The sequence below is a fragment of the Mercurialis annua genome, linkage group LG2 (assembly GCF_937616625.2).
Source record: "Mercurialis annua linkage group LG2, ddMerAnnu1.2, whole genome shotgun sequence".
NCBI classification, from domain to species: Eukaryota; Viridiplantae; Streptophyta; class Magnoliopsida; order Malpighiales; family Euphorbiaceae; genus Mercurialis; species Mercurialis annua.
Window position 1 is genome coordinate 54,345,397 of NC_065571.1, and position 21,789 is coordinate 54,367,185.

At 30.4% G+C, this 21,789-nt stretch overlaps 3 protein-coding genes across 4 annotated transcripts in view; all 3 read left to right on the top strand.

Moving 5' to 3' along the window:
• Positions 1 to 21,106, top strand: part of LOC126668014 (probable phospholipase A2 homolog 1) — a 33,563-nt gene extending 12,457 nt beyond the window's left edge. Inside the window, exons 2-5 of one of the 2 annotated variants that reach the window (XM_050361206.2) lie at positions 19,956 to 20,081; positions 20,207 to 20,246; positions 20,350 to 20,469; positions 20,796 to 21,106. In XM_050361206.2, the coding sequence (XP_050217163.1) occupies positions 19,962 to 20,081; positions 20,207 to 20,246; positions 20,350 to 20,469; positions 20,796 to 20,980 (465 nt within the window). In that variant the 5' untranslated portion in view covers positions 19,956 to 19,961 and the 3' untranslated portion in view covers positions 20,981 to 21,106. Of the gene's footprint in view, positions 1 to 19,915; positions 20,082 to 20,206; positions 20,247 to 20,349; positions 20,470 to 20,795 lie in introns of those variants that run through there. The other variant, XM_056104492.1, reaches the window with a different exon arrangement.
• Positions 445 to 2,620, top strand: LOC126668012 (1-aminocyclopropane-1-carboxylate synthase 7). The gene is made up of 4 exons (XM_050361205.2): positions 445 to 737; positions 828 to 956; positions 1,055 to 1,215; positions 1,348 to 2,620. The coding sequence occupies exons 1-4, from the start codon at positions 564 to 566 to the stop codon at positions 2,210 to 2,212; spliced, it is 1,329 nt and encodes a 442-aa protein (XP_050217162.1). The 5' UTR covers positions 445 to 563; the 3' UTR covers positions 2,213 to 2,620.
• On the top strand, positions 16,791 to 19,345 carry LOC126668016 (uncharacterized). The gene is made up of 3 exons (XM_050361210.2): positions 16,791 to 16,921; positions 17,295 to 17,496; positions 18,886 to 19,345. The coding sequence occupies exons 2-3, from the start codon at positions 17,315 to 17,317 to the stop codon at positions 19,070 to 19,072; spliced, it is 369 nt and encodes a 122-aa protein (XP_050217167.1). The 5' UTR covers positions 16,791 to 16,921; positions 17,295 to 17,314; the 3' UTR covers positions 19,073 to 19,345.
• Positions 21,107 to 21,789: the final 683 nt, after the last annotated feature.

The following is a 21,789-nucleotide window of genomic DNA, read 5'->3' on the forward strand; positions in this document are numbered from 1 at the left end:
ATTCGAGGGGCAAAATGAACTTTTGCCACAAATTAAACTCACAACAGTCTTTAAAATGGTATTAGTACATGTGCCATATGCAATTTTAACTATGAAACTAAGGAAAAGTGAGATCAAAAAAATAAAATGAAGACCCACCTCCCTGTCAACCACCAAATTAGATGTGGATCTTATGAAGATTGAGATAAACAAAGCTTTAAGAAGATGACAGAATTGAACAGTTGGCATGAAGATTAAAATTTTTCTTCTGTTAAAATGTGATATTTAGCTTACACTACAGAATCAATTATTGATTTTTTTTTCTCTCATTTTTTAAAAAAATTTCCAAAAAACCAGGCAAGTAGTGGGCCCACTTTTCTTAATGTCAAACCCCTCAAAACAAACCATATATATATGAGTGTCATTGCCATAGTTTTTCATTCAACAATTCTCCATAAACATCTCTCTTCTTTCTCTCTCTAGACTTTTTTGAGTTCATAACAGCAGATTTCTTTTAACAGTTCTTACTCATTATTTTTCATTACCAAGAAATTTTATAATATAGTTTGCATTATACATATAATATGGCTATTGAGATTGAGCAAGCTAATACTGTTGAGCTATCAAAAATTGCAGTTTCTAAAACTCATGGGGAGGATTCTCCATATTTTGCGGGCTGGAAAGCTTATGATGAGAATCCTTACCATGAAACTGAGAATCCATCGGGTGTTATTCAGATGGGGTTAGCTGAAAACCAAGTGAGTTTTATTCAGACAATAAAGATAAATAGTTGTGTTTAAGCATAAAATGATGAACTGTAAGGAACTAATAATTTGTTTCTTGAACAGGTTTCGTTTGATTTGTTGGAAGATTACTTGGAAAAACATTCTGAAGCTTTGAACTGGGGAAAAGGAACACTTAGCTTCAGAGAAAATGCTTTGTTTCAGGATTATCATGGACTTAAATCTTTCAGACAGGTATTTTTCTTTTATATTGCTAAAAAACTTTCAGTTTTTTAGCTTATTAAGTTAAATATATATTACTTAAAGAAAATTCTGACAAATTTTATATACAGGCAATGGCTAGTTTCATGGAGCAAATTAGAGGAGAAAAAGTGAAATTTGATCCTGAAAGAGTGGTTTTAACTGCCGGAGCAACCGCCGCTAATGAGCTTTTGACATTTATTCTTGCTGATCCTGGCGATGCTTTGCTTGTTCCAACTCCATACTATCCAGGGTAAGAATTTGTTGAAACTATTTTGAAACTCTACTGAAACAATAATGAAACTGTACTGAAACTATATTTTATCTTCATAATATATATGGTTGGGATTTGTTTATCTTACGTTAAGTTCATTTGGTTTTACAGATTTGATAGAGATATAAGATGGAGAACTGGAGTAAACATCGTACCAATTCACTGCGAAAGCTCGAACAATTTCCAGGTTACACCTCAAGCCATGGAATCTGCATATAAAGAAGCAGAAGCCAAGAATTTGAAAGTTAGAGGAGTACTCATAACAAATCCTTCAAACCCATTAGGTGCCATAATCCAAAGAGAAGTTCTCGAAGAGATTCTTGATTTCGCGACGCGTAAAAACATTCATCTCGTCTCTGATGAAATCTACTCAGGTTCGGCCTTTTCATCATCTGAGTTCATAAGCATTGCAGAAATTCTTGAAGCAAGAAAATATAAAGATGCCGAACGAGTTCACATTGTTTATAGTCTCTCAAAAGATCTCGGTCTGCCCGGTTTTCGAGTTGGAACAATTTATTCTTACAACGACAAAGTTGTTACTACAGCAAGAAGAATGTCTAGTTTCACTTTGATTTCTTCTCAGACACAACATCTCTTAGCTTCCATGTTGTCTGATAAAGAATTTACGAAGAATTACATTAAGATAAACCGCGAAAGACTGCGAAAACGGTATGATTTGATCATTCAAGGACTGAAAAAAGCTGGGATTGAGTGTTTGAAAGGAAATGCTGGATTGTTTTGCTGGATGAATTTGAGTCCGTTCTTGAAAACACAAACAAGAGAAAGTGAATTGGATCTTTGGAAATCGATTGTTCGTGATGTTAAGCTGAATATTTCTCCAGGTTCTTCTTGCCATTGCAATGAACCGGGTTGGTTTAGAGTTTGTTTTGCAAATATGAGTGAGCAGACTCTAGAAGTTGCACTGAAGAGGATCCATGATTTTATGGAGCAAAGAAAATTAGGAAGAAGCAATTAAATCTACTCCTCTATCTTTTTCGGGTTTAATTATTTTGCGATTACTGAACTATAAATCTTTTATAGAACGGTTACTATCGTTTTATTCATAATAAAAACGATAGTAATTAAACGTTTTGTAAAAAGGTATATAGTTCAGTAACGGAAGAAAACTTAACCCGTGTTTCTCTCTCTACAGTGATTTGGAGAATTTATTTTTTTAATGGCTACTGTGCCATTTTGATGATTCTTTAGATGACAAGAACCGAAAATAGGTTTTGTCTGATCATACTATATATCAGATTGAATTGTGTAAGATTATATTCTTGTTTTCTTGCTTTGCCAAGCAAGTTTCTCATAAATTCCATTTGTCTCAGTATTGTAATATGTTTTGCACAATATAATAAAATACTATTAGTTTCATTATTTATTTGACTCAGTCACTATCTAATTATATCAAAATATGTTTTTTTTTATCTAACTTCAAGTTCTTAATATAATCAACCACTCTTAGCAATATTAACCATTCTCCATATATATAGCTAATTGCATTTAGGGATCCACTATTGAATTCCTTTCGAACTTAGCTAAACCGAACCGAATTAAAATGTATTTTTGAAATTGAACTAAATTTATAATACTGTAAAAAAATTCAAACTAAACCGAACCAGTCAATTTTTGGTTGATTTTGGGTCGGTTCAAATTTTTTGGTTTGATTTGTACTAAGACTTATACAATTTTTTTACATTTACAACCGAACCGAGAAATTAGTTTTTTATATTATGGAATCAAGCTAATTCAAATTTATCAATTCGGCTTAATTTGATTTTTGCACATCCCTAATTGGAATGGAATATACTTTTTGACCTACTTGTATATTATGTTTTGGTCTTAGTCATAAGAGTTTGATTCAAGCAAGAAATGGGTTTGATTTGAAGTTCAATATAGTTGATGAACATACCCAACCAACATCACTTGTCAAATCCTTAAGGTACTTGTCAGTCCAGAAGGGCTTGTAATTTTCAGTTGCTATCTCTGCTTAAACTATTTTTTCTGGTTAAATAAATCTTTATTAATTGAGCAGCAAGTCAATACTATAGTATATTTTTAATTACCATATACCTAATTAAAGGATAACTTCTGTATCAGCACTTTAAGTTGGTAGACCAGCTATATATAAATGATTTTCTACTAATTATATAATATATGAAATCTTAATGTTGATCACCATCCTCTCTTTAGCCAAAGCTGAGTCATAAATTATTATATTAAAGTTTAGAAATCATGATTAGTGTGTGATTAACATTCTTTTGCACTCTATTGGTAATGAACTGATGTGGGTTCCAAAGATTTTAAGGTTGTTAAGCTGCAAGTTGGGCTCATAACCAAAATGCCCCGTGGCTAGCTAGGTTGGAAATAGTGGTATAACTCAGATGAGTCGGGTCAAAATAATGTCCAACTCGAATTGGATCTGATTCAAATTTGATCGGATTTTGGAGTTTAGATTCAAATTCGATAAAATAATTAATTCAAGCGTTATTTGATAAAAAAAATTGTCTCTTAATTTTTTTTAAAAAAATTACATATTTATAAAAATTAAAAAGAATTATAGAAAAATTACTATAATTTATTTGCATGCGGTTTTAATTTTTTATAATGAATGATAATAAATTAATGATTTGAACAATTACATTTTTTATATTTAATGCTAACATGAGAAGACTATTATTAGTATTTTAATAATTTTAACTAACAGAGTGATAAAAAATTACTTTTTCCTTTTATCATCGTAATATTTTTTTTTACAAATATAAAAATTAACATGTTTTCTTAGCGAATGAAGATAGTACAATTGGAAAAAACAAAGTAATCAATTCAATTAGGTTTATGAGATTAACGAGTCGAACACTATTTGATGTTTGAACTCGACTCCAATGATTCAAACCTGCGATAAATTATACTGAATTTCAAGTAGCTCACATGTTAAGTCGACTGATTGTTTAAAATTAATTCAACAAAATCATTAAGAAATTTTAATTAGGTTATATGGTGCAATTTGTTTCATTTCACTAGGTGAAATCATCCTGTCATCATGATCTGGGATTGCCCAATAGCTAGCCTAGCATTTGCTAGATCAATATGTAATAATTATAAATAAAATGCATGGAATTTTATATGTTTAGAAAAGATTTGATGTGCATTAGTTGCTATAAATAAGGTTTGCGTGTGAGTCTGTCTTAATTCCAAATTATGGTCCCCTTAAGGATACAATTTGATATCAAAAAGCAATTAATTACTGATAAATAGAACGCAAGCTAGGCAAATATACTACTTAATCTTATTATTAGGCTTTCTTAATTATAAAATTATGTTATCACATAATGATTAAGGTATATAAAAGAAACCAACTTCTAAATCAAAGAGTTACATATATGATAGTCATGTGATAGTTATTCAATGATCAATAATATTACGTTAATAATGATAAAAATATCCAAACATTTTCTTTAAAAAAAAAAACAAATCTAAGGAAAATTGTTAATTTCAATAATTTTAGCCCGATTTAAAAAGTTAACTATAATATTAATAAATTTTACTCCCTCCGATCATAATATTTAAGACGTTTGAGAAAAAACTTGATTCATGATATTTGTCACTTTAAGATATCAAGAGAACTATTTATTCAAGTTTATCTTCAGCAATAAATAATTGCATGGGATTAAAACAAATTAAAAATAATGATATCTAATACAGACAATTTACTAAAAATTATATGAATTAAGATATATTTATTATTTTTTAATCTATATAAACTAATCAAATTTGACTAATATTATAAACTGAAGGAACTCTTAATTCTTCAATTTAACATGTAATTTGATATTTTAAATAATGAGTGGAGAAAATGTATATAAATATTTTAAATTTAACTTTATATTGTATTCATATATTACTATTCTAAAAATTATTTTAATGCATATCACATAGTGTTTAAATAAATTTTGAATTTGGACTGTAAATATTTTGTTAACTTTTAAAATTGGATTAAAATTCGTCGGCAAAATGAGTTTATTTATCCCAACTATAACTCGTTTGTTAAATATATTGTAGTTAAATTTTGTTAATTTGCTCCATCATTTGTTTAGTATTTTCTAAATATATTTATAACTCGTTTTAAAGCTGAGACTACAAATGTAAATGAACCCAGTCAAGCCAAACTTCAAGATGTTCATGTTCAACTCGTTATAGGAACGGGGTGTTAATTTTTAATTCATGTTCATTCAAATTTTGGATAATGTATTCATGTTCGATTCATTTAAAATTTATAGGGTTTATATTCGGTTCGTGTTCAGCTCGTGTTCATTTGTTTAGTTCCTAAATGAACAAGTTTGTGAACGCGCTTGCAACCCGTTCAAAAGCTCATTCGTTTAACAACTACACGAATGAACACAAACTCGAATCGTAAATATGTAATTTTGATGTTTTTTAATCAAAATTACTTAATTTTGTTTAAAATAATATACTTTTAGTATATTAAAAGAATATAGTATATTTGATTTAAATGTAGTTAGCTAGTTCGTAAATTTGTCATCGAGTTTATATATGAATCAGTTCATGAACTCTTCATCGAGCTCCTATACGTACTCATTCACGAACTATTAATCAAATTCGTTCACGAACAGTTCAACGAGTTGTTCGTGAACGTAAACGAGTCGAGCAACACTATGTTCACGTTTATCTCATTTAAATAAATGAATATAAACGAACTTGGTTTGCTCATAATACGAACGAACACGGACGAGCTTTTATCAAGTAGAATGTTGAGCTGCTCGCGAGCATCTCGGTTCGTTTACAGCCCTAACTGAGACGAAATTCTTTATGTCAATGTATATCATATTTTTTTCACATTTACAATATAATGTCATATCAACTTCAAATTAGGCTTGGATAATATGATGGATAAAGCGGATAAAATTTAAATATGATAATATATGACAAATGAGCTACATTTATTGATAGATAAGTTTATTTTAGCTTAAGACTTTTAGCTAGATTTATAAAAATCTTTTTTTATATTTTTCTGTAATTTACTCATATTAATATCTTTACTTCGAATAATGTTTTCTTTTCTAGATTTTTTTTAAGACAGACGATTGTAAGATTACTATTTTATCCAATGGGAGTTGGTCCAAGTGGTAAGCGGCTTGGTATTGCTTAAGCAAGGTCTCGGGTTCGAGTCCTTGTGAATGCAGAAAATTCCCACTGGCAGACTCACCCATCATGCCAGGTGCGCGACGCGGGTGGGATCCGGATTAGTCAGGGCGAAGCCTTGGAAACCGGATGGGCTTACCAAAAAAAATATAAAATTATAAATTTTTTATTAATAAAATAACATGTAGGTGCTTGAAAAAAATAAATAATCAGACATGCTTTAAAAAAGACTTAGATCCATTTTGTGGTCCCTAAACTATACGATTTAATTTATCATATTCCTCATTTTCTATTTGGCTTTCTCAGATTCTTAAATTTCACTTTTTTAATTTATTTGATCCTCAAGTGGATCTCATTTGGTTTATTGGATTCTTAAACTTTCAATTTTTGGTTCATTGGATCTTTAAATGGTCCTTAAGTGAATATCTATTTATAGATCTCATAAATAAAAAAGTTAAAAACCTGAAAAGACCATAACAGAATATTAAATAGAGAACGGAGCAATTTTTTATTGAGTATTTGTAAAATTATAAAAAACTGGAATTAAGCTAAACACAAATCTATATTTATAGACACAAATTATGAGTTGTAATCCAACTGTTATGTGAGCTGTAACCAGCTGTAATGTGAGCTGTAAACAGCTGTAGCTGAGCTGGAATTTCAGTGTTGGAAGTGTTGGAGAAGAAGGAGCAACCATCTCTGTTACCCCCCCTCAAGCTTGGCATAGGCATCAAATATGCCGAGCTTGATAAGGAAATTCTCTTAGTAAGGTTGAAATTCCATATGCTTCTTCCTTATATTCTTCTCCCACAAGATAAGAAGAAGGAGCAACCAACATTAACATCATCTTTAGCCTGCAATTCCTCTATGAATGTCTTGATTTTATATTCAACAAACCATCCATATATGTGCACTGTTCATTTGTGGTCAAAAGTTAAGCCTCTTTCTTGTCAAAATAAAAAAGAGCAGTTAACACCACATTCTCTTCCTTGAGTTTCTGAACTTCACCATATTGCTGTATTTTTCACACCACCTTCCAATTGAGTTCTCACATTTTTAGTGAGGAATTTTAGCAAACATGTAATGAGCGCTGTTTTAAACACCAAACTCAAGGCAGAACTAATCCAATCAAATCTCAAAATTATCACAAAATCATCTCCATAAACCAAACAATAACATCGATCTCAATCAATTAACTCAAAATATATCAGAGATTGAATGAAAGAAGAATTTAAAATTGAACAAGAGCCGATTGAAACTAAAAATTAACTGAAAAAGAATGTGAGATTGTACCGATTGCACTGTACTCAAAAGATAACAAAGATATAGAGATCGATGAAGAATCAGAAACTGATCAGAACAGTTACTGTTGAACCAAAAACGACAAGAATGAATCAAAAAACAATAACAGAGACTATAAAGATTGAAATTTAGAATCTGAGATCAAAATTGAAATGAAATCAGAAATTGAATCTTGATTATAATGATCAATAAGAAATCAAAATTGGACTAAAATCAGAGTTTATTAGAAACTGAAACTGAATTTAATTGAAATCAAATTAACGAACTGATCATAAAAAAAATTAATAGAATAGGAACCTGAAATCGAAATCGCTGATAGCAACGATTCGAAAGAGAGCTTGAATTTTCAGTACCGATAGCGATGAGCTGAAACGAAACTTGAAATTGAAACTCGAGACACTGATAGCAATGCTCGTAAACTGAAATTCAAACCGGATCACTGGGGCTGGACATCCAGATCGATACAACGGAGAATATACTGAAATCAAAATCACGGAACTGTTGGGACTGGACATCCAAATCGGTTAACCGGAGAAGAAACTGAAATCGCGACGGCAACACTGGTGGCAAAACCATCTCCCGGGCTCGGACTCGCTCTGATACCATAACAGAATATTAAACAGAGAACATAGCAATTTTGTATTGAGTATTTGTAAAATTACAAAAAACTGGAATTAAAATAAACACAAATCTATATTTATTGACACAAAATATGAGCTGTAATCCAGTTGTTATGTGAGCTGTAACCAGCTGTAATGTGAGCTATAAACAGCTGTAGTTGAGCTGGAATTTCAGTGTTGGAGAAGAAGGAGCAACCATCTCTGTTAGACCAAGTATGAGAAATCTGGTAAATCAAAATTGTATAGTTTAAAAATTTCAAAATGAGTTTAGACTTAATTTTTTTTAAAGAAAACATGCTACAATTAAGATGGGAGCTAATTAGACTTGTAGGCCCGCCCAAACCCGATTCTTAGGGCCGGGCTTGGTCAATAATTTTCCGTCTTAAACTTGGCCCGAACACGAGCTCTAAAAAACCCATTATTTCATGGACGGCCTCAGCCTTTCATTTTTATAGATTTTGCATGTAAGTCTTCTCAAAGTCGGCCGAAATCCACAAAAATATAGTGTAGGACCGGAGTTGGGTAGGTAGTGCTGGATATGGGCTGGGTCAGCCCGTGAACTGGCCCGGAACCGGTCAAACCCGAAACCAGACCAAAACTGGCCCAGAACCGTGGAAAGACCGATTCCGGACCGGCTCCAAATTTTTCGAACCTTGAACTGGCGATTTCGAGGAACCGGCAGTTTAAGGATCGAACCCGTCGATAAAAAGTTAATTAATTTTAATATATATTATATTTGCTTTAGATAATTTTTTTGATTAATATAATATTTATAATTTGTTTTATTTCATTATTTTATTGCAATATTCTCTTCACGTGTTATTTTATTTTCAAATTTTATTTTATTTTAAACTAAATTTTTAATTTTATTTTCAATATTTTTGAACCGCCTAGAACACGGAACCGGAATCAGAACCGTCTGGTTCCGAATCGGCATGGAACCGTCACTTAGACGGTTTCAGCCCGGTTCCAATTTTTCTTAAACCGTGATCCGGCGGTTTCGAACTGAAATTGCTGGGCTATGAACCGTAGCCACCTCTATGGATAGAAAATATAAAATCCGCACCAAGTTTGAATGTATATAAAAGATTAAAAGTCTGGCGGTCCGGGCCGAGCCTGGCCATGAACAAGTCTAAAGATAATGTAACTTGCAAGCATAAACAAGTGTGGAAGCAAAATTAGGAGCATCATAATTTGACTAACTAAGATATGAATTGTTTTAATTCCTTGTCTATTTTTATTGTCATCATCAAAGTTATGAAAGCAATACTATATTAAGTTTAGCTATTTTTGCATGAATTATTTAGCATTTACTTTTTAGATTTGACTTAAAAAGATGACCAATTCTATATATAGTTAGTGTCGACAAGGAAAACCATATTAGCTATGGGTTTAAGAATTAATTATTGACCGAAGATCATCACCCACACTCACCCTGCCTCTTTTATTCTAATTTGGTCTCTAAAGTTGATTCAATGCAAGGCATGTTTTATAACATGGAGTAACAATAGAGGCGTAAACAGGCCAGGCCGAGCCCGAACTAAACCAAGCTCGGGCTCGAGCTTGTTATGCAAGTTCGAGCTCGAATTCAAATGGGTCTTAATTCATATGAAAAGCAAGAATATATTCAGGACACTTCATGAAATTATTGAAAAAAGATTGTAGCGTGAATGAGAGCACTAAGAAGTTCTCTAGGTTTGGTTAAAAAAAAGGCAATTAAATAGGTTAGTTTAAATGATAAAAACATTTCATATTGAAAATAACTTTTGAATTCGAGTTATTATGAAAATAAGAATGAATGTTTTAAAAAAAAAGAAAAAACAAACAAAAGCTTTCTCAAGCAAGAAAGTGGATATCCAACACTTTGCTCGAGCAACACTAGGAAATTAGAATTTTAATTAATTGTAAAACACTTTAGATGCAAATAAGATAATTTTTTCTATATAAAATCCATATATGTATTCAACTCAATTACTACTATACACATTCTAAATTTTATATCTAATATTAGATTAAGGGCATTGTGACACACCCCATGCAGGATTTCAACTCAGAAAGTTGATGATCAATGATCTATAGTCTTTGCAAGGAATTGTTCTATATCATTTAAGTCCTAGATATTACGTACACGGACATGAAAAAACATATTTGGACACGGATACGAATACGGGAAGGAAGTGTATGCTAGTATAACCTAAATTTTTTTTTATAAATTAGAATTTAAAAATATTTTAATAATCACATTTTTTTTCTCATTAATAACATAATATAGCTATTTTTATTGGTGCGTGTGAATACAATTGTGTATGTGTTTCCTTATATGGTTCATACATTAAAAAGGTAGTTAGGGTATGCTACTTGTTCCTCCTTATTTAAACATATTTAATACTCCACACGGACTGCACCAACCACAACCCTTTTTCTTCAGTCAAATCCGCCCAGAAACAGATAGATCACAGCCGTCCACGTGACCCCATATGCCACACGAGCGGCCACATAATTCTATCCCACCATACATCACATGCATTTCTCGTTAGTTTAGCTTAGTTCCAACTTCCTGCTTTTTCTCGCCTAAAAAACACTTAATAGCACCATAATTTTTTTTTAAATATAATTGAAAGTTTTAGTATAAAATTTTGATGTAAAAATATGGGTATTCGAACTTTAAAAATTTAAATAGTATTTAGAGTTTGGTGAACTAGCATTTTTACGGTAGAAAAAAAAATCTAGAATATATGTTGTTTTCCATATTTTATTTTTACAAAATTTAACAATTAGAAGGAAAAGAGAAGTTTCATCTTTTATAAATTTATGTGACAATTGATCAAATGGATCTGATTAATTTATTGAAATATATTTGACTATAGTTTTAAACGGATGTAAAATATTCGATGTTAATTGATTAAATTAAAATCCTAGCCATCTTAATATTCTTTCTTCTAGTTTATTTTTTTTACGGTTTCTTTATCAAAAATAAATAAATTTGGCCACCGCTGATAAGCAGTTGGAATGTATTGACAAATAACAACATGTATCATGTGAAACTATTTTCAGTGGTTAATTTGTGGCATGCTCTTTCATAGACGGAGAAGACGATGATGGAGTGAGGAACGACAAAACAATAATTTTTTCTGTAATTTATAAGACGGTCTACTAACACTGTTGTATTTTAAAATTTTATTTAAATGCCATGTTGGTATGAATAATTTGACATTTTTAATATGTTTTTTTATCTATATATATTGTTGCAATCGATACGACTTAATAATATCTTCTATTTTTATCAAGAAAATTGATTAAATTAGTTAGGTTTATTTGATTCCACATGCTAATCTAAGTATCAAATATCTCTTCCCAAAACAAAAATTCAGTTATTGATTGAAGTTGAACTACTAATTAATTTGTGAAGTTGGTGATCAATACTATCAAATAGATAAAAAATGTTGAAACTACACTTTTGAAATTGCGTGATCGGCGCTGCCAATACGGTCCTACATTTTGATAGCAATCTAATCACATCATTAGTAAAAAAGATCAGTTGGTCCACATTTGATCACAAATCCACATTCCATGTGGAGGTTTAAATTTCACATTTCATTCAAAAATAATTATAATATAATCTTTGTTATTAGGGTTGTCCAAATCATTCTTATTATATAGTTATATGAAAATGATTTGATTTAATGTAACAAAAAAAATGATTTGATTTTAAAGTGTCAGTTTTCTTCAAATGATTGAAACACGAGGGTTGAATCCTACAATATTCTATTTGTGTTATTTTGGAAATAATACCAACATCCCATTAAAATATAGCACAGCTGTACGATAGTTCAGTTTTAGTTTCCTTTTAACGCAAGCAATTAATATAGTGGACTAGTCCACTCAATAGTAAAAATAGTATTGATTTATTAAATTTGAAACTCTTTAATTGTTACAAAAAAGGAGACAAAATCCTCAAAATGTCACCGTTAAAATAGACCGAGCTAAAAATGATCAAAGATTAAAAAGAGTAATCAGCAGCAATAACCGAATGAAATGTTTATGTTCATTTTAAAGTGTTCATATTCGGTTTATATTTAACTCGTGTTCATTCGTTTAACTGTTAAACGACCTGAGCTCACGAACAAGATCAAACAAAACTCGTTCAGTATCTAAACAAATGAATACGAGCTCGGCTCGTTTAGCACCCAAATAAATGAATAAGAGTTGAACATGAATCCAATCTAAAAGAACAAACAAGATGAATAAATTAAAAATTTATTATTTTAATAATTTATTTTTTAAAGTATACTAATTATCTAAAGACACAAATGTCAAAATAGAACCGATAACTCCAAACTATTAATAACAAATAAATATCAAATGATAAAAATATTTTAAAATTATATAGCTTAAATGAATTAAACATATTTTTTATTAAATTTAAATTCAAACTAGTTCGCGAACATATAACCAAACTCATATACGGGTTAGCTCACAAAATCTTTATCGAGCTGTTATATGAGTTAGTTCAAGAACTCTTAATCGAATTCATTCCTGAACTCATTTACGAACAATTAAATGAGTTTATATTCGAGTTTTTCGTGAGCAAACAGTTTGAATATTACTATATTCAAATTCGGCTTATATAAATAAATAAACATAAAATAAAATTCGAGCTCAAATTGTTTATAATATAAACGAACTTAAATTGAATTTTTATCGAGTTGAACGACAAACCGCTCTTGTGCAATTCAGTTCTTTTACATCCTTAGCCACCAAGGAATGTCTCACACAAGTATAAAAGTTATTCAACTCAATAATCAAGTATTGAATATCCAAATTCCTAACCACCTAAAGCCCTTTTCATATATCCCATAATTCAGTTAGGATAATATAATTTTAGACGACCTTTAAGTATAGTATTCAACACTGCCAAATGTGATATATGGAATTTTAAAATTAAATTTTGTTAATTAAATTAAAAAATAATGTGTTCCAATTAGGGAATGGATGGTATACCATATAGATCTTGCATATAAATCATATTCGCCATCTTTTGTTGTTTCGAGAATACATTCAACAATTTCCAGATTAATTGCATATAAAATCATAACCTTTGCACCAAGTTTCAAAAATAACTTTACCTTTAAAACGTGTCAATTATAGACACCACCTTTCATTTTTTTTTTCAATTTTTACATGGACTTTTTTATTAGTGAAATTTTGCTGACTTGGACAGCCGATGGGTCTGCTACGTGTCATGTCACGTCAGCAAAAATACCACTAAAAATCGCCGATGTTATTTTTGAAAAAAAATGAAAGGTGGTGTCTATAATCGGACATCATGCTACGAAGTAATCGGACATCATGCTACGAAGTTCAAACCCTAACAAGCAATAGAAAAGGGGACTTTTTACAAAAATATCTAAATAAGTTGTGTCCACATAAAGTTTATATGCAGGAAATAAATTTTTTACCCTTTTAAGCCTCTCTATATTGAATTTACAAATATACGCTGTCCTTATTTTGATTCATGTTGACTTATGCTTCCTTTTGCATTTCAAACATCTTACTAGCAAAAATTATAACAATTATTTATAAAAATTTCTATTTTTTGGACTTCATAATATTCATTAGTTTTTATACGTGTAGGATCTTTAAAATGAAGATATTTAATTTTAAAATAAAAATTAACAAATTTATTTATATTATTAAGACACTTAGTTATATTTGAATATTTTAAATTTTTATATGTCAACTTATCAAAAAAACACTTGTCATTTTTTTATTTAACATTTTATTATTATATTATCAAGTCACCATATATTAACACTTTTTTTATTTAATTTTACACTTGTCAATAATATAATTCTCTTTTATCTTATATTATTTTTAAATATTGCCTATTTTTTAAAATGTGTACTACTCATTTACATAATAATATGTGCACTGAGAATATAAAAATAAAATAAAATTATTTTTCATTTTTAAAGAGAAATAACTCTTCTTAATATAATTTATTATTTTTCAATTTGTTGTTCTTTGGTTTTTTTTTTTTTTTTGGTAAATTGTTCTTTGATTGTTCTTTGATAGAATTTCATTTGCTTGTGTTGTTTTGTTCATAAATTATTTAGTCATATTCTTGCGTATGTTTTAAATTTAGAAACATCTAATTATAACCATCATTTTACACTTGGACAAAATATTTTACACCCTTTTATAATTCTTCTACTTTGTTTTTTTAAAAACTAATAGATAGTATGTACTATATATTAATTAAAAGTTCTAATTATTACAGATTGTCCAATGTTAATAATAACAACAAACTCAGCTTTTATATTAATATTAAATTGTGAATATTTTATTTTTAGCATTGATTTTTTTATATGAAATAGAAGTGCATTATATGATAATGAATAAAAGAAAAGTGAGTGTAAATGTGACTTTCGAATTAATATTATATAGTTACATATTTAATTTAATTTTAATTTGATTTGAAATTCTAAGAAATTCTAAGAATTATTTGTGATTTAAATGGATTTATAATGTTAGCTGTTTATAGAAACCAATGAATAGAGTAACAATAGCTCATACAATGAGCAACCGACAAACAATCACAAAGCAACCAGCGAGTACCAAAACAACAACCGACACGAAACCATCGAACACCAAAACAACAACCAACACGAAACCATCGAGCACTAGATAAAACAAAAACAAATTAGTGAAAATAAAAAAAATCAGTAATAAAAAAATAAAAGCTCATTTCAAATTACTCACCTCACTTAAATTTAAAGTAATTAAATGTCACTCTAACAATTTAAAAAATTAATATCTTTTCCCATACATTTTGAACATGTATTTATATCAATCCAAACAAATTAAAGTGATGTGTACAGTACTAGAAGTGGAAAAAAATTAAGTGCAGTTATTTTGGATAATTTTGCTTGTATCATCAACAATTTGCTTGTATCATCAACAACTATAGTGCTGGCTCTCATTTGACTTTCCAAAACAAGTATTCCCTCTATTTTTTTTAGTTGTCCATTTAGATAAAATTGTATATATTAAAAAAGTGGGGTTTTGTCTTAAATTATGAAAGTAAATACTCAAATAACCCTACTATTTAATAAATGCTTTTGTAAATTGAGTCATAGAGTCATTTATTAGGGGAAGGATAAATTTGGAATATATTAGTTAATGTTATCTTGAATTTTTAAAAAGACAACTATTGATGGAAAAACATATTTGCCTAATGTGACAACTAAAAAAAATGAAGAGAGTACTTGGTATGTTTTTTTACCCGCTCAATTCTCTTAATGTCACTCTAATACCAATTATTGCTTTTAAAATAAATTTTAAATTTTATCTTTTGAAATGATTAAATTTTTATCTATATAATTGGTATTGGTAAAAGGCATTAAATGAATAATATAGATAATAAATGTTTAAAATGACAAATATGTATATGTAAATGATAAATTATAAAACATAAAAACTCATTTAATTAAAAATAGCATAATATTTTTCAATATAAAGAATTAAATTAACAAGACAAATGTAAAAAATTGAATGATAATGTGCTAAGTGTTTATTTTAAAAGATAAATAATAATAAAATTAAAGCAAAAGTTATTATTCCAAGAGATGAGAGATTGCTACATGTTGTACTTATAGTTTGATGTAATGTATATGGCTTTTTTCCTCTTACAACTACTACACATCTTTCATTGATTTAAGCATAAATTATAAAAAAGTTAATAAATTAGGTTTGTTATTGATGAGGTAATCTATGTTTGTAAAAGGAAACAAACAATTGCATATTTTTGTAAAATGGAAGGTAAAAAGGCTCACACTTGTAAACACCAAACTTAGAGAATATATTGGTAAAAATTTAAATAAAAAGCGTATGATATGCAACTTCCTTTAAAAAAAAAAATTAAGAAACTACAAACAAATATAATATATAAGAATATTTTGTTTTTTTAATTCAATCTGTATCTTAAAGGTTTTTACTTAGCACCTAATTTTTTTCACCCATTAAACACCTAAAAATCTTTCACTTAGTATCCAAAAAAATTCGCTCCATCCACTCCGCATCAGAAACGTATCACATATATTTGAACAATATATCTTTTGAGGTATTGAAAATATATCTACATATAATTTTATAGGTAAAACAAAGAACATAAAAAATTTAAAAAGATTATTTTAGATAAAAATGAAAATTTGGGAGCTAGATTGTATTTTTGAAAATTAAGTGTGTTTTTTTTGGATCTTTTTGGGTAACAACATAATGGGCTTGGACTCATGTTAGGGCCTAACTGCAATTGCAATCCGAACCACTGAGTGCTTTATTAGCTCAATAAGGCCCAAACTGATGAAGCCCAACTCTCAACACGTAGCCACAATTATCAAAACAGTTCCTATATTTTGTCTGGTGAACAAAACCAGCCCTAACTAAAACAAAACCCCACTAAGCAAAGAGGTAAAACCACTGATCTCAATAAGCCCATTTCCTTTTATCTTTCTCTGCTCTCTCAAAGGTACTGCGGCGAGGGAAGCAAAGACCTTACCATTTCGTCTCTCTGCGTTCTATAATCGGCGCTTCCTCCGGTAAACATTTTTTTTTCTATTTAATTTTATTTGATTTTGATTTTCAGATTCAGTCACTGATGAACGTAATTTATCTGTTTTATCATTCTATATATATTTACACACCAGATCTCCTTTATCACTGTTAATATTGTGTTAGATGCTTGTAATTGTAGTAATATTCACGATGGTTAGGTTTTGATTTCTCGGTGTTGAGCTTATAATGTCGTATTAGTAATAATTCTTGATTGTGAGCTGTTGTGATTAGTTAATTAGGTTTTTGAAATCTATTGTTGGCTAATAGAAGAATCTTATTATATGATTTATGGTCCAATTTTTTGTTTGTTTGGTGATGATTATTGGATCTTATTTTCTTGTGATTGTTGATTTTTAGGGTTAGTTTAGTGGGAATTGATGGCGTCCAAGTTGGTTCAGTTGCAGTCAAAGGCATGTCAAGCTTCTCAGTTTGTGGCTAAGCATGGAACTAGTTATTACAAGCAGTTGTTGGAGCAGAATAAGCAATATATTCAAGAACCTGCCACTGTTGAGAAATGCAATGAGTTGTCGAAGCAGCTGTTATACACTCGTCTTGCAAGGTTTACTTTCTCTCTACTTTATCCACTCTCGGAGTTTGATGTTCTGCTGATGAATCAATTAATTTTTCGTAATAATTTCTTGAAAATGTGACATTCATTGGACATTCATGGGAGAATGTGATGTTTCATATATGCATTTTTATATTTGTATAGATTAATATTATTGGCTGGATTGGTCAGCTTAGTCTGACATTCGCAACATACATGTCATTTCTACATGCCAAAGTAGTAGACTTGTATACATATAGCAGGCGGTATGTAAATGTATCGAAAACATTTCCTGCAAATCTTGCCAGAAGGTTATGAATAAGAGTAATTGCTCTTGGTCCATATTTTAAGCTGTTTGTAAAAAATGAAAATCTTGAGACTTCACTTTTTTCAATTTGTATCTTTCTGTATTGGTTTAATTTCATTGGTTCAGATTTCACATGTCATTCCTTCTATAAAAGCTTTAAATTGCTTTCTCCAAGATGTTATTGTGTGTTACTTTTGGATGATGATTATTCATCAACTGTCTATTGAAATGTTAACCCCCTTATCATTTTTTCCTAATGCTTTATTGAATATGTTGTTCTACCTTGAATGTTTCTCGAGAGGATATTTTTGACTAATTATATCTTCATTTTCGTTAAGATGATTTGTCTATCTGTGCAAGAGATTCGTATTAGTGCTATTGTCGCATCTGTTAACAACTAAAACTCTATCTGGAACTGATGCCACATTGTCACCTGAATTTCATAGATTTTTTTATGAACTTTTTCAGATTGTATTTTCTACTAGTTTTAGGCTTGCACAATTTCAGCAGGACCTTTTGTGGCTTAGAGTGAATGTCCTAGATAGAGTGGGTAAAAAGAAAGCATATATTGATTTCTTATAAATTATATTGCGAATTGTTTGGTGTTATTGGTAATGCTTGGGACTTGGGTATAAACCTCACCGTCATTGCCTTCTCTGGTGGAGTTCCATGGTACTGTTTTAGTTTGAAAATGGAATAGTTATGCTTTAGTGGCATCACATAGTATCCTTCCTCCATGGCCAACCATCAGAAGTTTAGTGTAATTTGTATCAAGTGGTTGGATAGTTTCTTGGATATTTTTATAATAATTGTGTCATGAGATTTATATCTTTTGTTTTCACCTGACAATTTCTGTTAATAGTTAGTTTGTTTTTACCTGTTTTACATATACTATCTTTGAGTTGCATTGTCATCGACACGCCTGGGTACTCCGTAGTTCATTATAATTTATATATATTGTGAGACACTTCAATACTGAACTACTCTAGTTCATGTGCAGACACTAGTCAAATTCTTTTCCAGTAACTATGGGGATCCAACTTGAATTTTTATTTAATATGCTATTTAACATTCTTCTATTGCTTTTTATGCAGTATTCCCCACCGGTATGAATCATTTTGGAAGGAAGTTGATTATGTGAAAAATTTATGGAAGAACAGGCAGGACCTGAAAGTCGAAGATGCTGGCATTGCAGCTTTGTTTGGGCTCGAGTGCTTCGCTTGGTATTGTGCTGGTGAGATTGTCGGAAGGGGATTTACTTTCACCGGTTACTATCCTTGAGAGGAACTGGTTCCTATAATGTGTTTCAGAAGATTGATTATATAAGCTTATGTTCTTGCAAGATCAAATGGCAGGCAACTTGCAAATTTTTGTTTTTTTCCGCAAAATTTTCGAACATTAGAAATCAGTCCGTTACTGTGATTGCCTCAATAATTTACATTTGAAGCGGCTTAGAATGAATACTGTCGTTCTATTAACTTTGTTGGGAAGTCGCTGCTGTTCATGAATGATGATAATGCTGCAAATTTTTTCGTTGGCTTGCCTTGTACCCAATCCAGCTTGTGTTCATTTTTGCATTCATGGTCGTTTATATTCTGATTAATCACCTTGCATAGGACAGTGAATCTTATTCCAACACTCGAATTCAGATTGAAATTTACTGCAGGGCTACTGTTCTTGTTGTTGAATTTTTTTGCTACAGTGAATCTTATTCCAACACTCTTTGGAAATGTCTTTTAGAGATTGCATTTGTGCCCTTTTGCAAATTACTTGTTATCTTCGAGAACATTTATGCAAAAACATGAATTCTCTTCAGAGTTATGTACTTGAGTTGTTCAACTTTGATGAACTATAGTCTATAATTATTGCTACTTACTGATGATCAAGTACTGGTTCAGAGGATGGGTTCTCAAATCTTTGGCCTATAAATTGTTTATGATGGGCTTTTGGAGCCCAATGACTTTGGGCTCTTTTTAAATGGTCGGCTGTCGTAAATTCATGTTGGACATAACGTCAGAAGGTGCTGACGAGGCGTCTTCTGATTCGAAGAAACTGCGTCATCCAACTCCAAGATCTTATGAGACAGAAAAAGACCAGAGGAAGAGAATAAAAAAGAAGAAAAAGCGACGAAACAAAATAACAATAATAAAATTTGCAGGAGAAAGGAAGGATGCTCTCAGGTTCGCTTGTTGCCGTTAGAACACGCGCCTCCGCAGCAGCCTTTGCTTTCACCATCGTTTTCGTCTTCCTCTTTCTCGCAGCTGACTCCGCCGCCAACAACGATTCTCAGGTCATTCATTTAAATTCTTCCTCTGATTTAGCTATTTTCATTCAATTGCTTATCATTTAAAAATAACCATTAACATTAGAATACAAACACATTATTTTGGATCTGATTCTCACGTACTTTTGCAGGTCAAATGCAGCAAAACATGTGTTGCACAGAATTGTAATTGTAAGACCTCAAAAACAAATCTGTAATCTTAATTGAAATTTTTTCTCCTGCATTGTGATTATTGATTTTCCTTATTTTTAATCGATTTTTGCTGGAATTTTAGCGGTCGGAATTAGATACGGCAAGTATTGTGGAGTAGGATGGACCGGCTGTCCTGGAGAGAAACCCTGTGACGATCTAGACGCCTGTTGTAAAATTCACGATGATTGTGTCGAAAAGAAAGGTATGATTTTCAAGAAAATGTAATATTCCGATCATTGTTCGGTCCAGGTAGCACATCCACTTCATTCGATCAATCTCTCCAGTTTCGGAGACGTTTCAATCAATCTCTCCAGTTTCGGAGACGTTTCAGACGCTTGTCTTTTCATACACAAAATTTGTTTTTTATATTGAAAACTTTAAAATAACACCGTTTTCCATAACTGTGTCTGTGCTACCTAATTGCCGTAAGCAAACAATTAAATTGGTTGGAAATGGTAAATGTTTATATGGATTGTGTATTTTCTTTAACAAATTTAATGAGCGGTTAAATTTATTTTCATTTTTCAGGTTTGATGAGTATCAAATGCCATGAGAAGTTCAAGACATGTATAAAAAAAGTGAAGAAATCTGGTAAGGTTGGATTTTCTCGAGACTGTTCATATGATACAGCTGTGCCTACTATGATACAAGGTATGGATATGGCGATTTTGCTGAGCCAGTTCGGTAGCCCGAACCCTAAGATTGAACTCTGATTTCTCTATTCTTGTACATCACTCTCATTTTTTCATTTTTGAACTCTTTTAAGATATTATAGGTTCTCTGTAATTTTTGTACTATTTTACTAATTTTAATCACATCACTTTGAAGAGATTCCATTAGTTTTTATCATTTCAAAAATCACAGTTGTGAAAATTTTGCCTGAATCTGAGTCATTTTTTTTTGGTTCTTTGAAATTACATCATTAGCTTTATTTTTTCACATTTACTACCAATTTTATGCTCTTCCGCTCGCCGGAAAACATCCCTGTAATCTTTCTTTTGTAAATCATATCCGTTGGAGCCTGTTCTGTTTAGGTGTAGCATATGTCAATGGCTTTTTTGTTTCAAAATGTTCTTGGCTTTTGAGAAGATGTCGATCACATTCACATGCATATATGATGACAAGATTAATATGAAAGTATGCATCAGTGTTTTAAAACCCAGGAAGACCTGTTCGTCGAACCGATGAAATTGAAACTGAGAATCGATAGATAATCCAGTACGAGCAATTAGTATAATCCAAAAGACTGAATAACCACTAGTTAGAACCGATAAATTAGTAAAGATGGTTAAATCTAAACTAATATTGTTCATCAATTGGTTTTGATTATTGTATGGTTTCCACTTTAACATAAGATTTTCATATTTCATATACTGTTTGACTATAAGATTTTATTCTATAAGTTGTTCAAAATGCCACTGCGCTAAAATTTGATTTCTAGTGAAGATTATTACATGTCTTTTATTCAAAATAAATAAATTTCTTGTTGGTTATTAGTTTTTTTTATTAATAAATACTATAT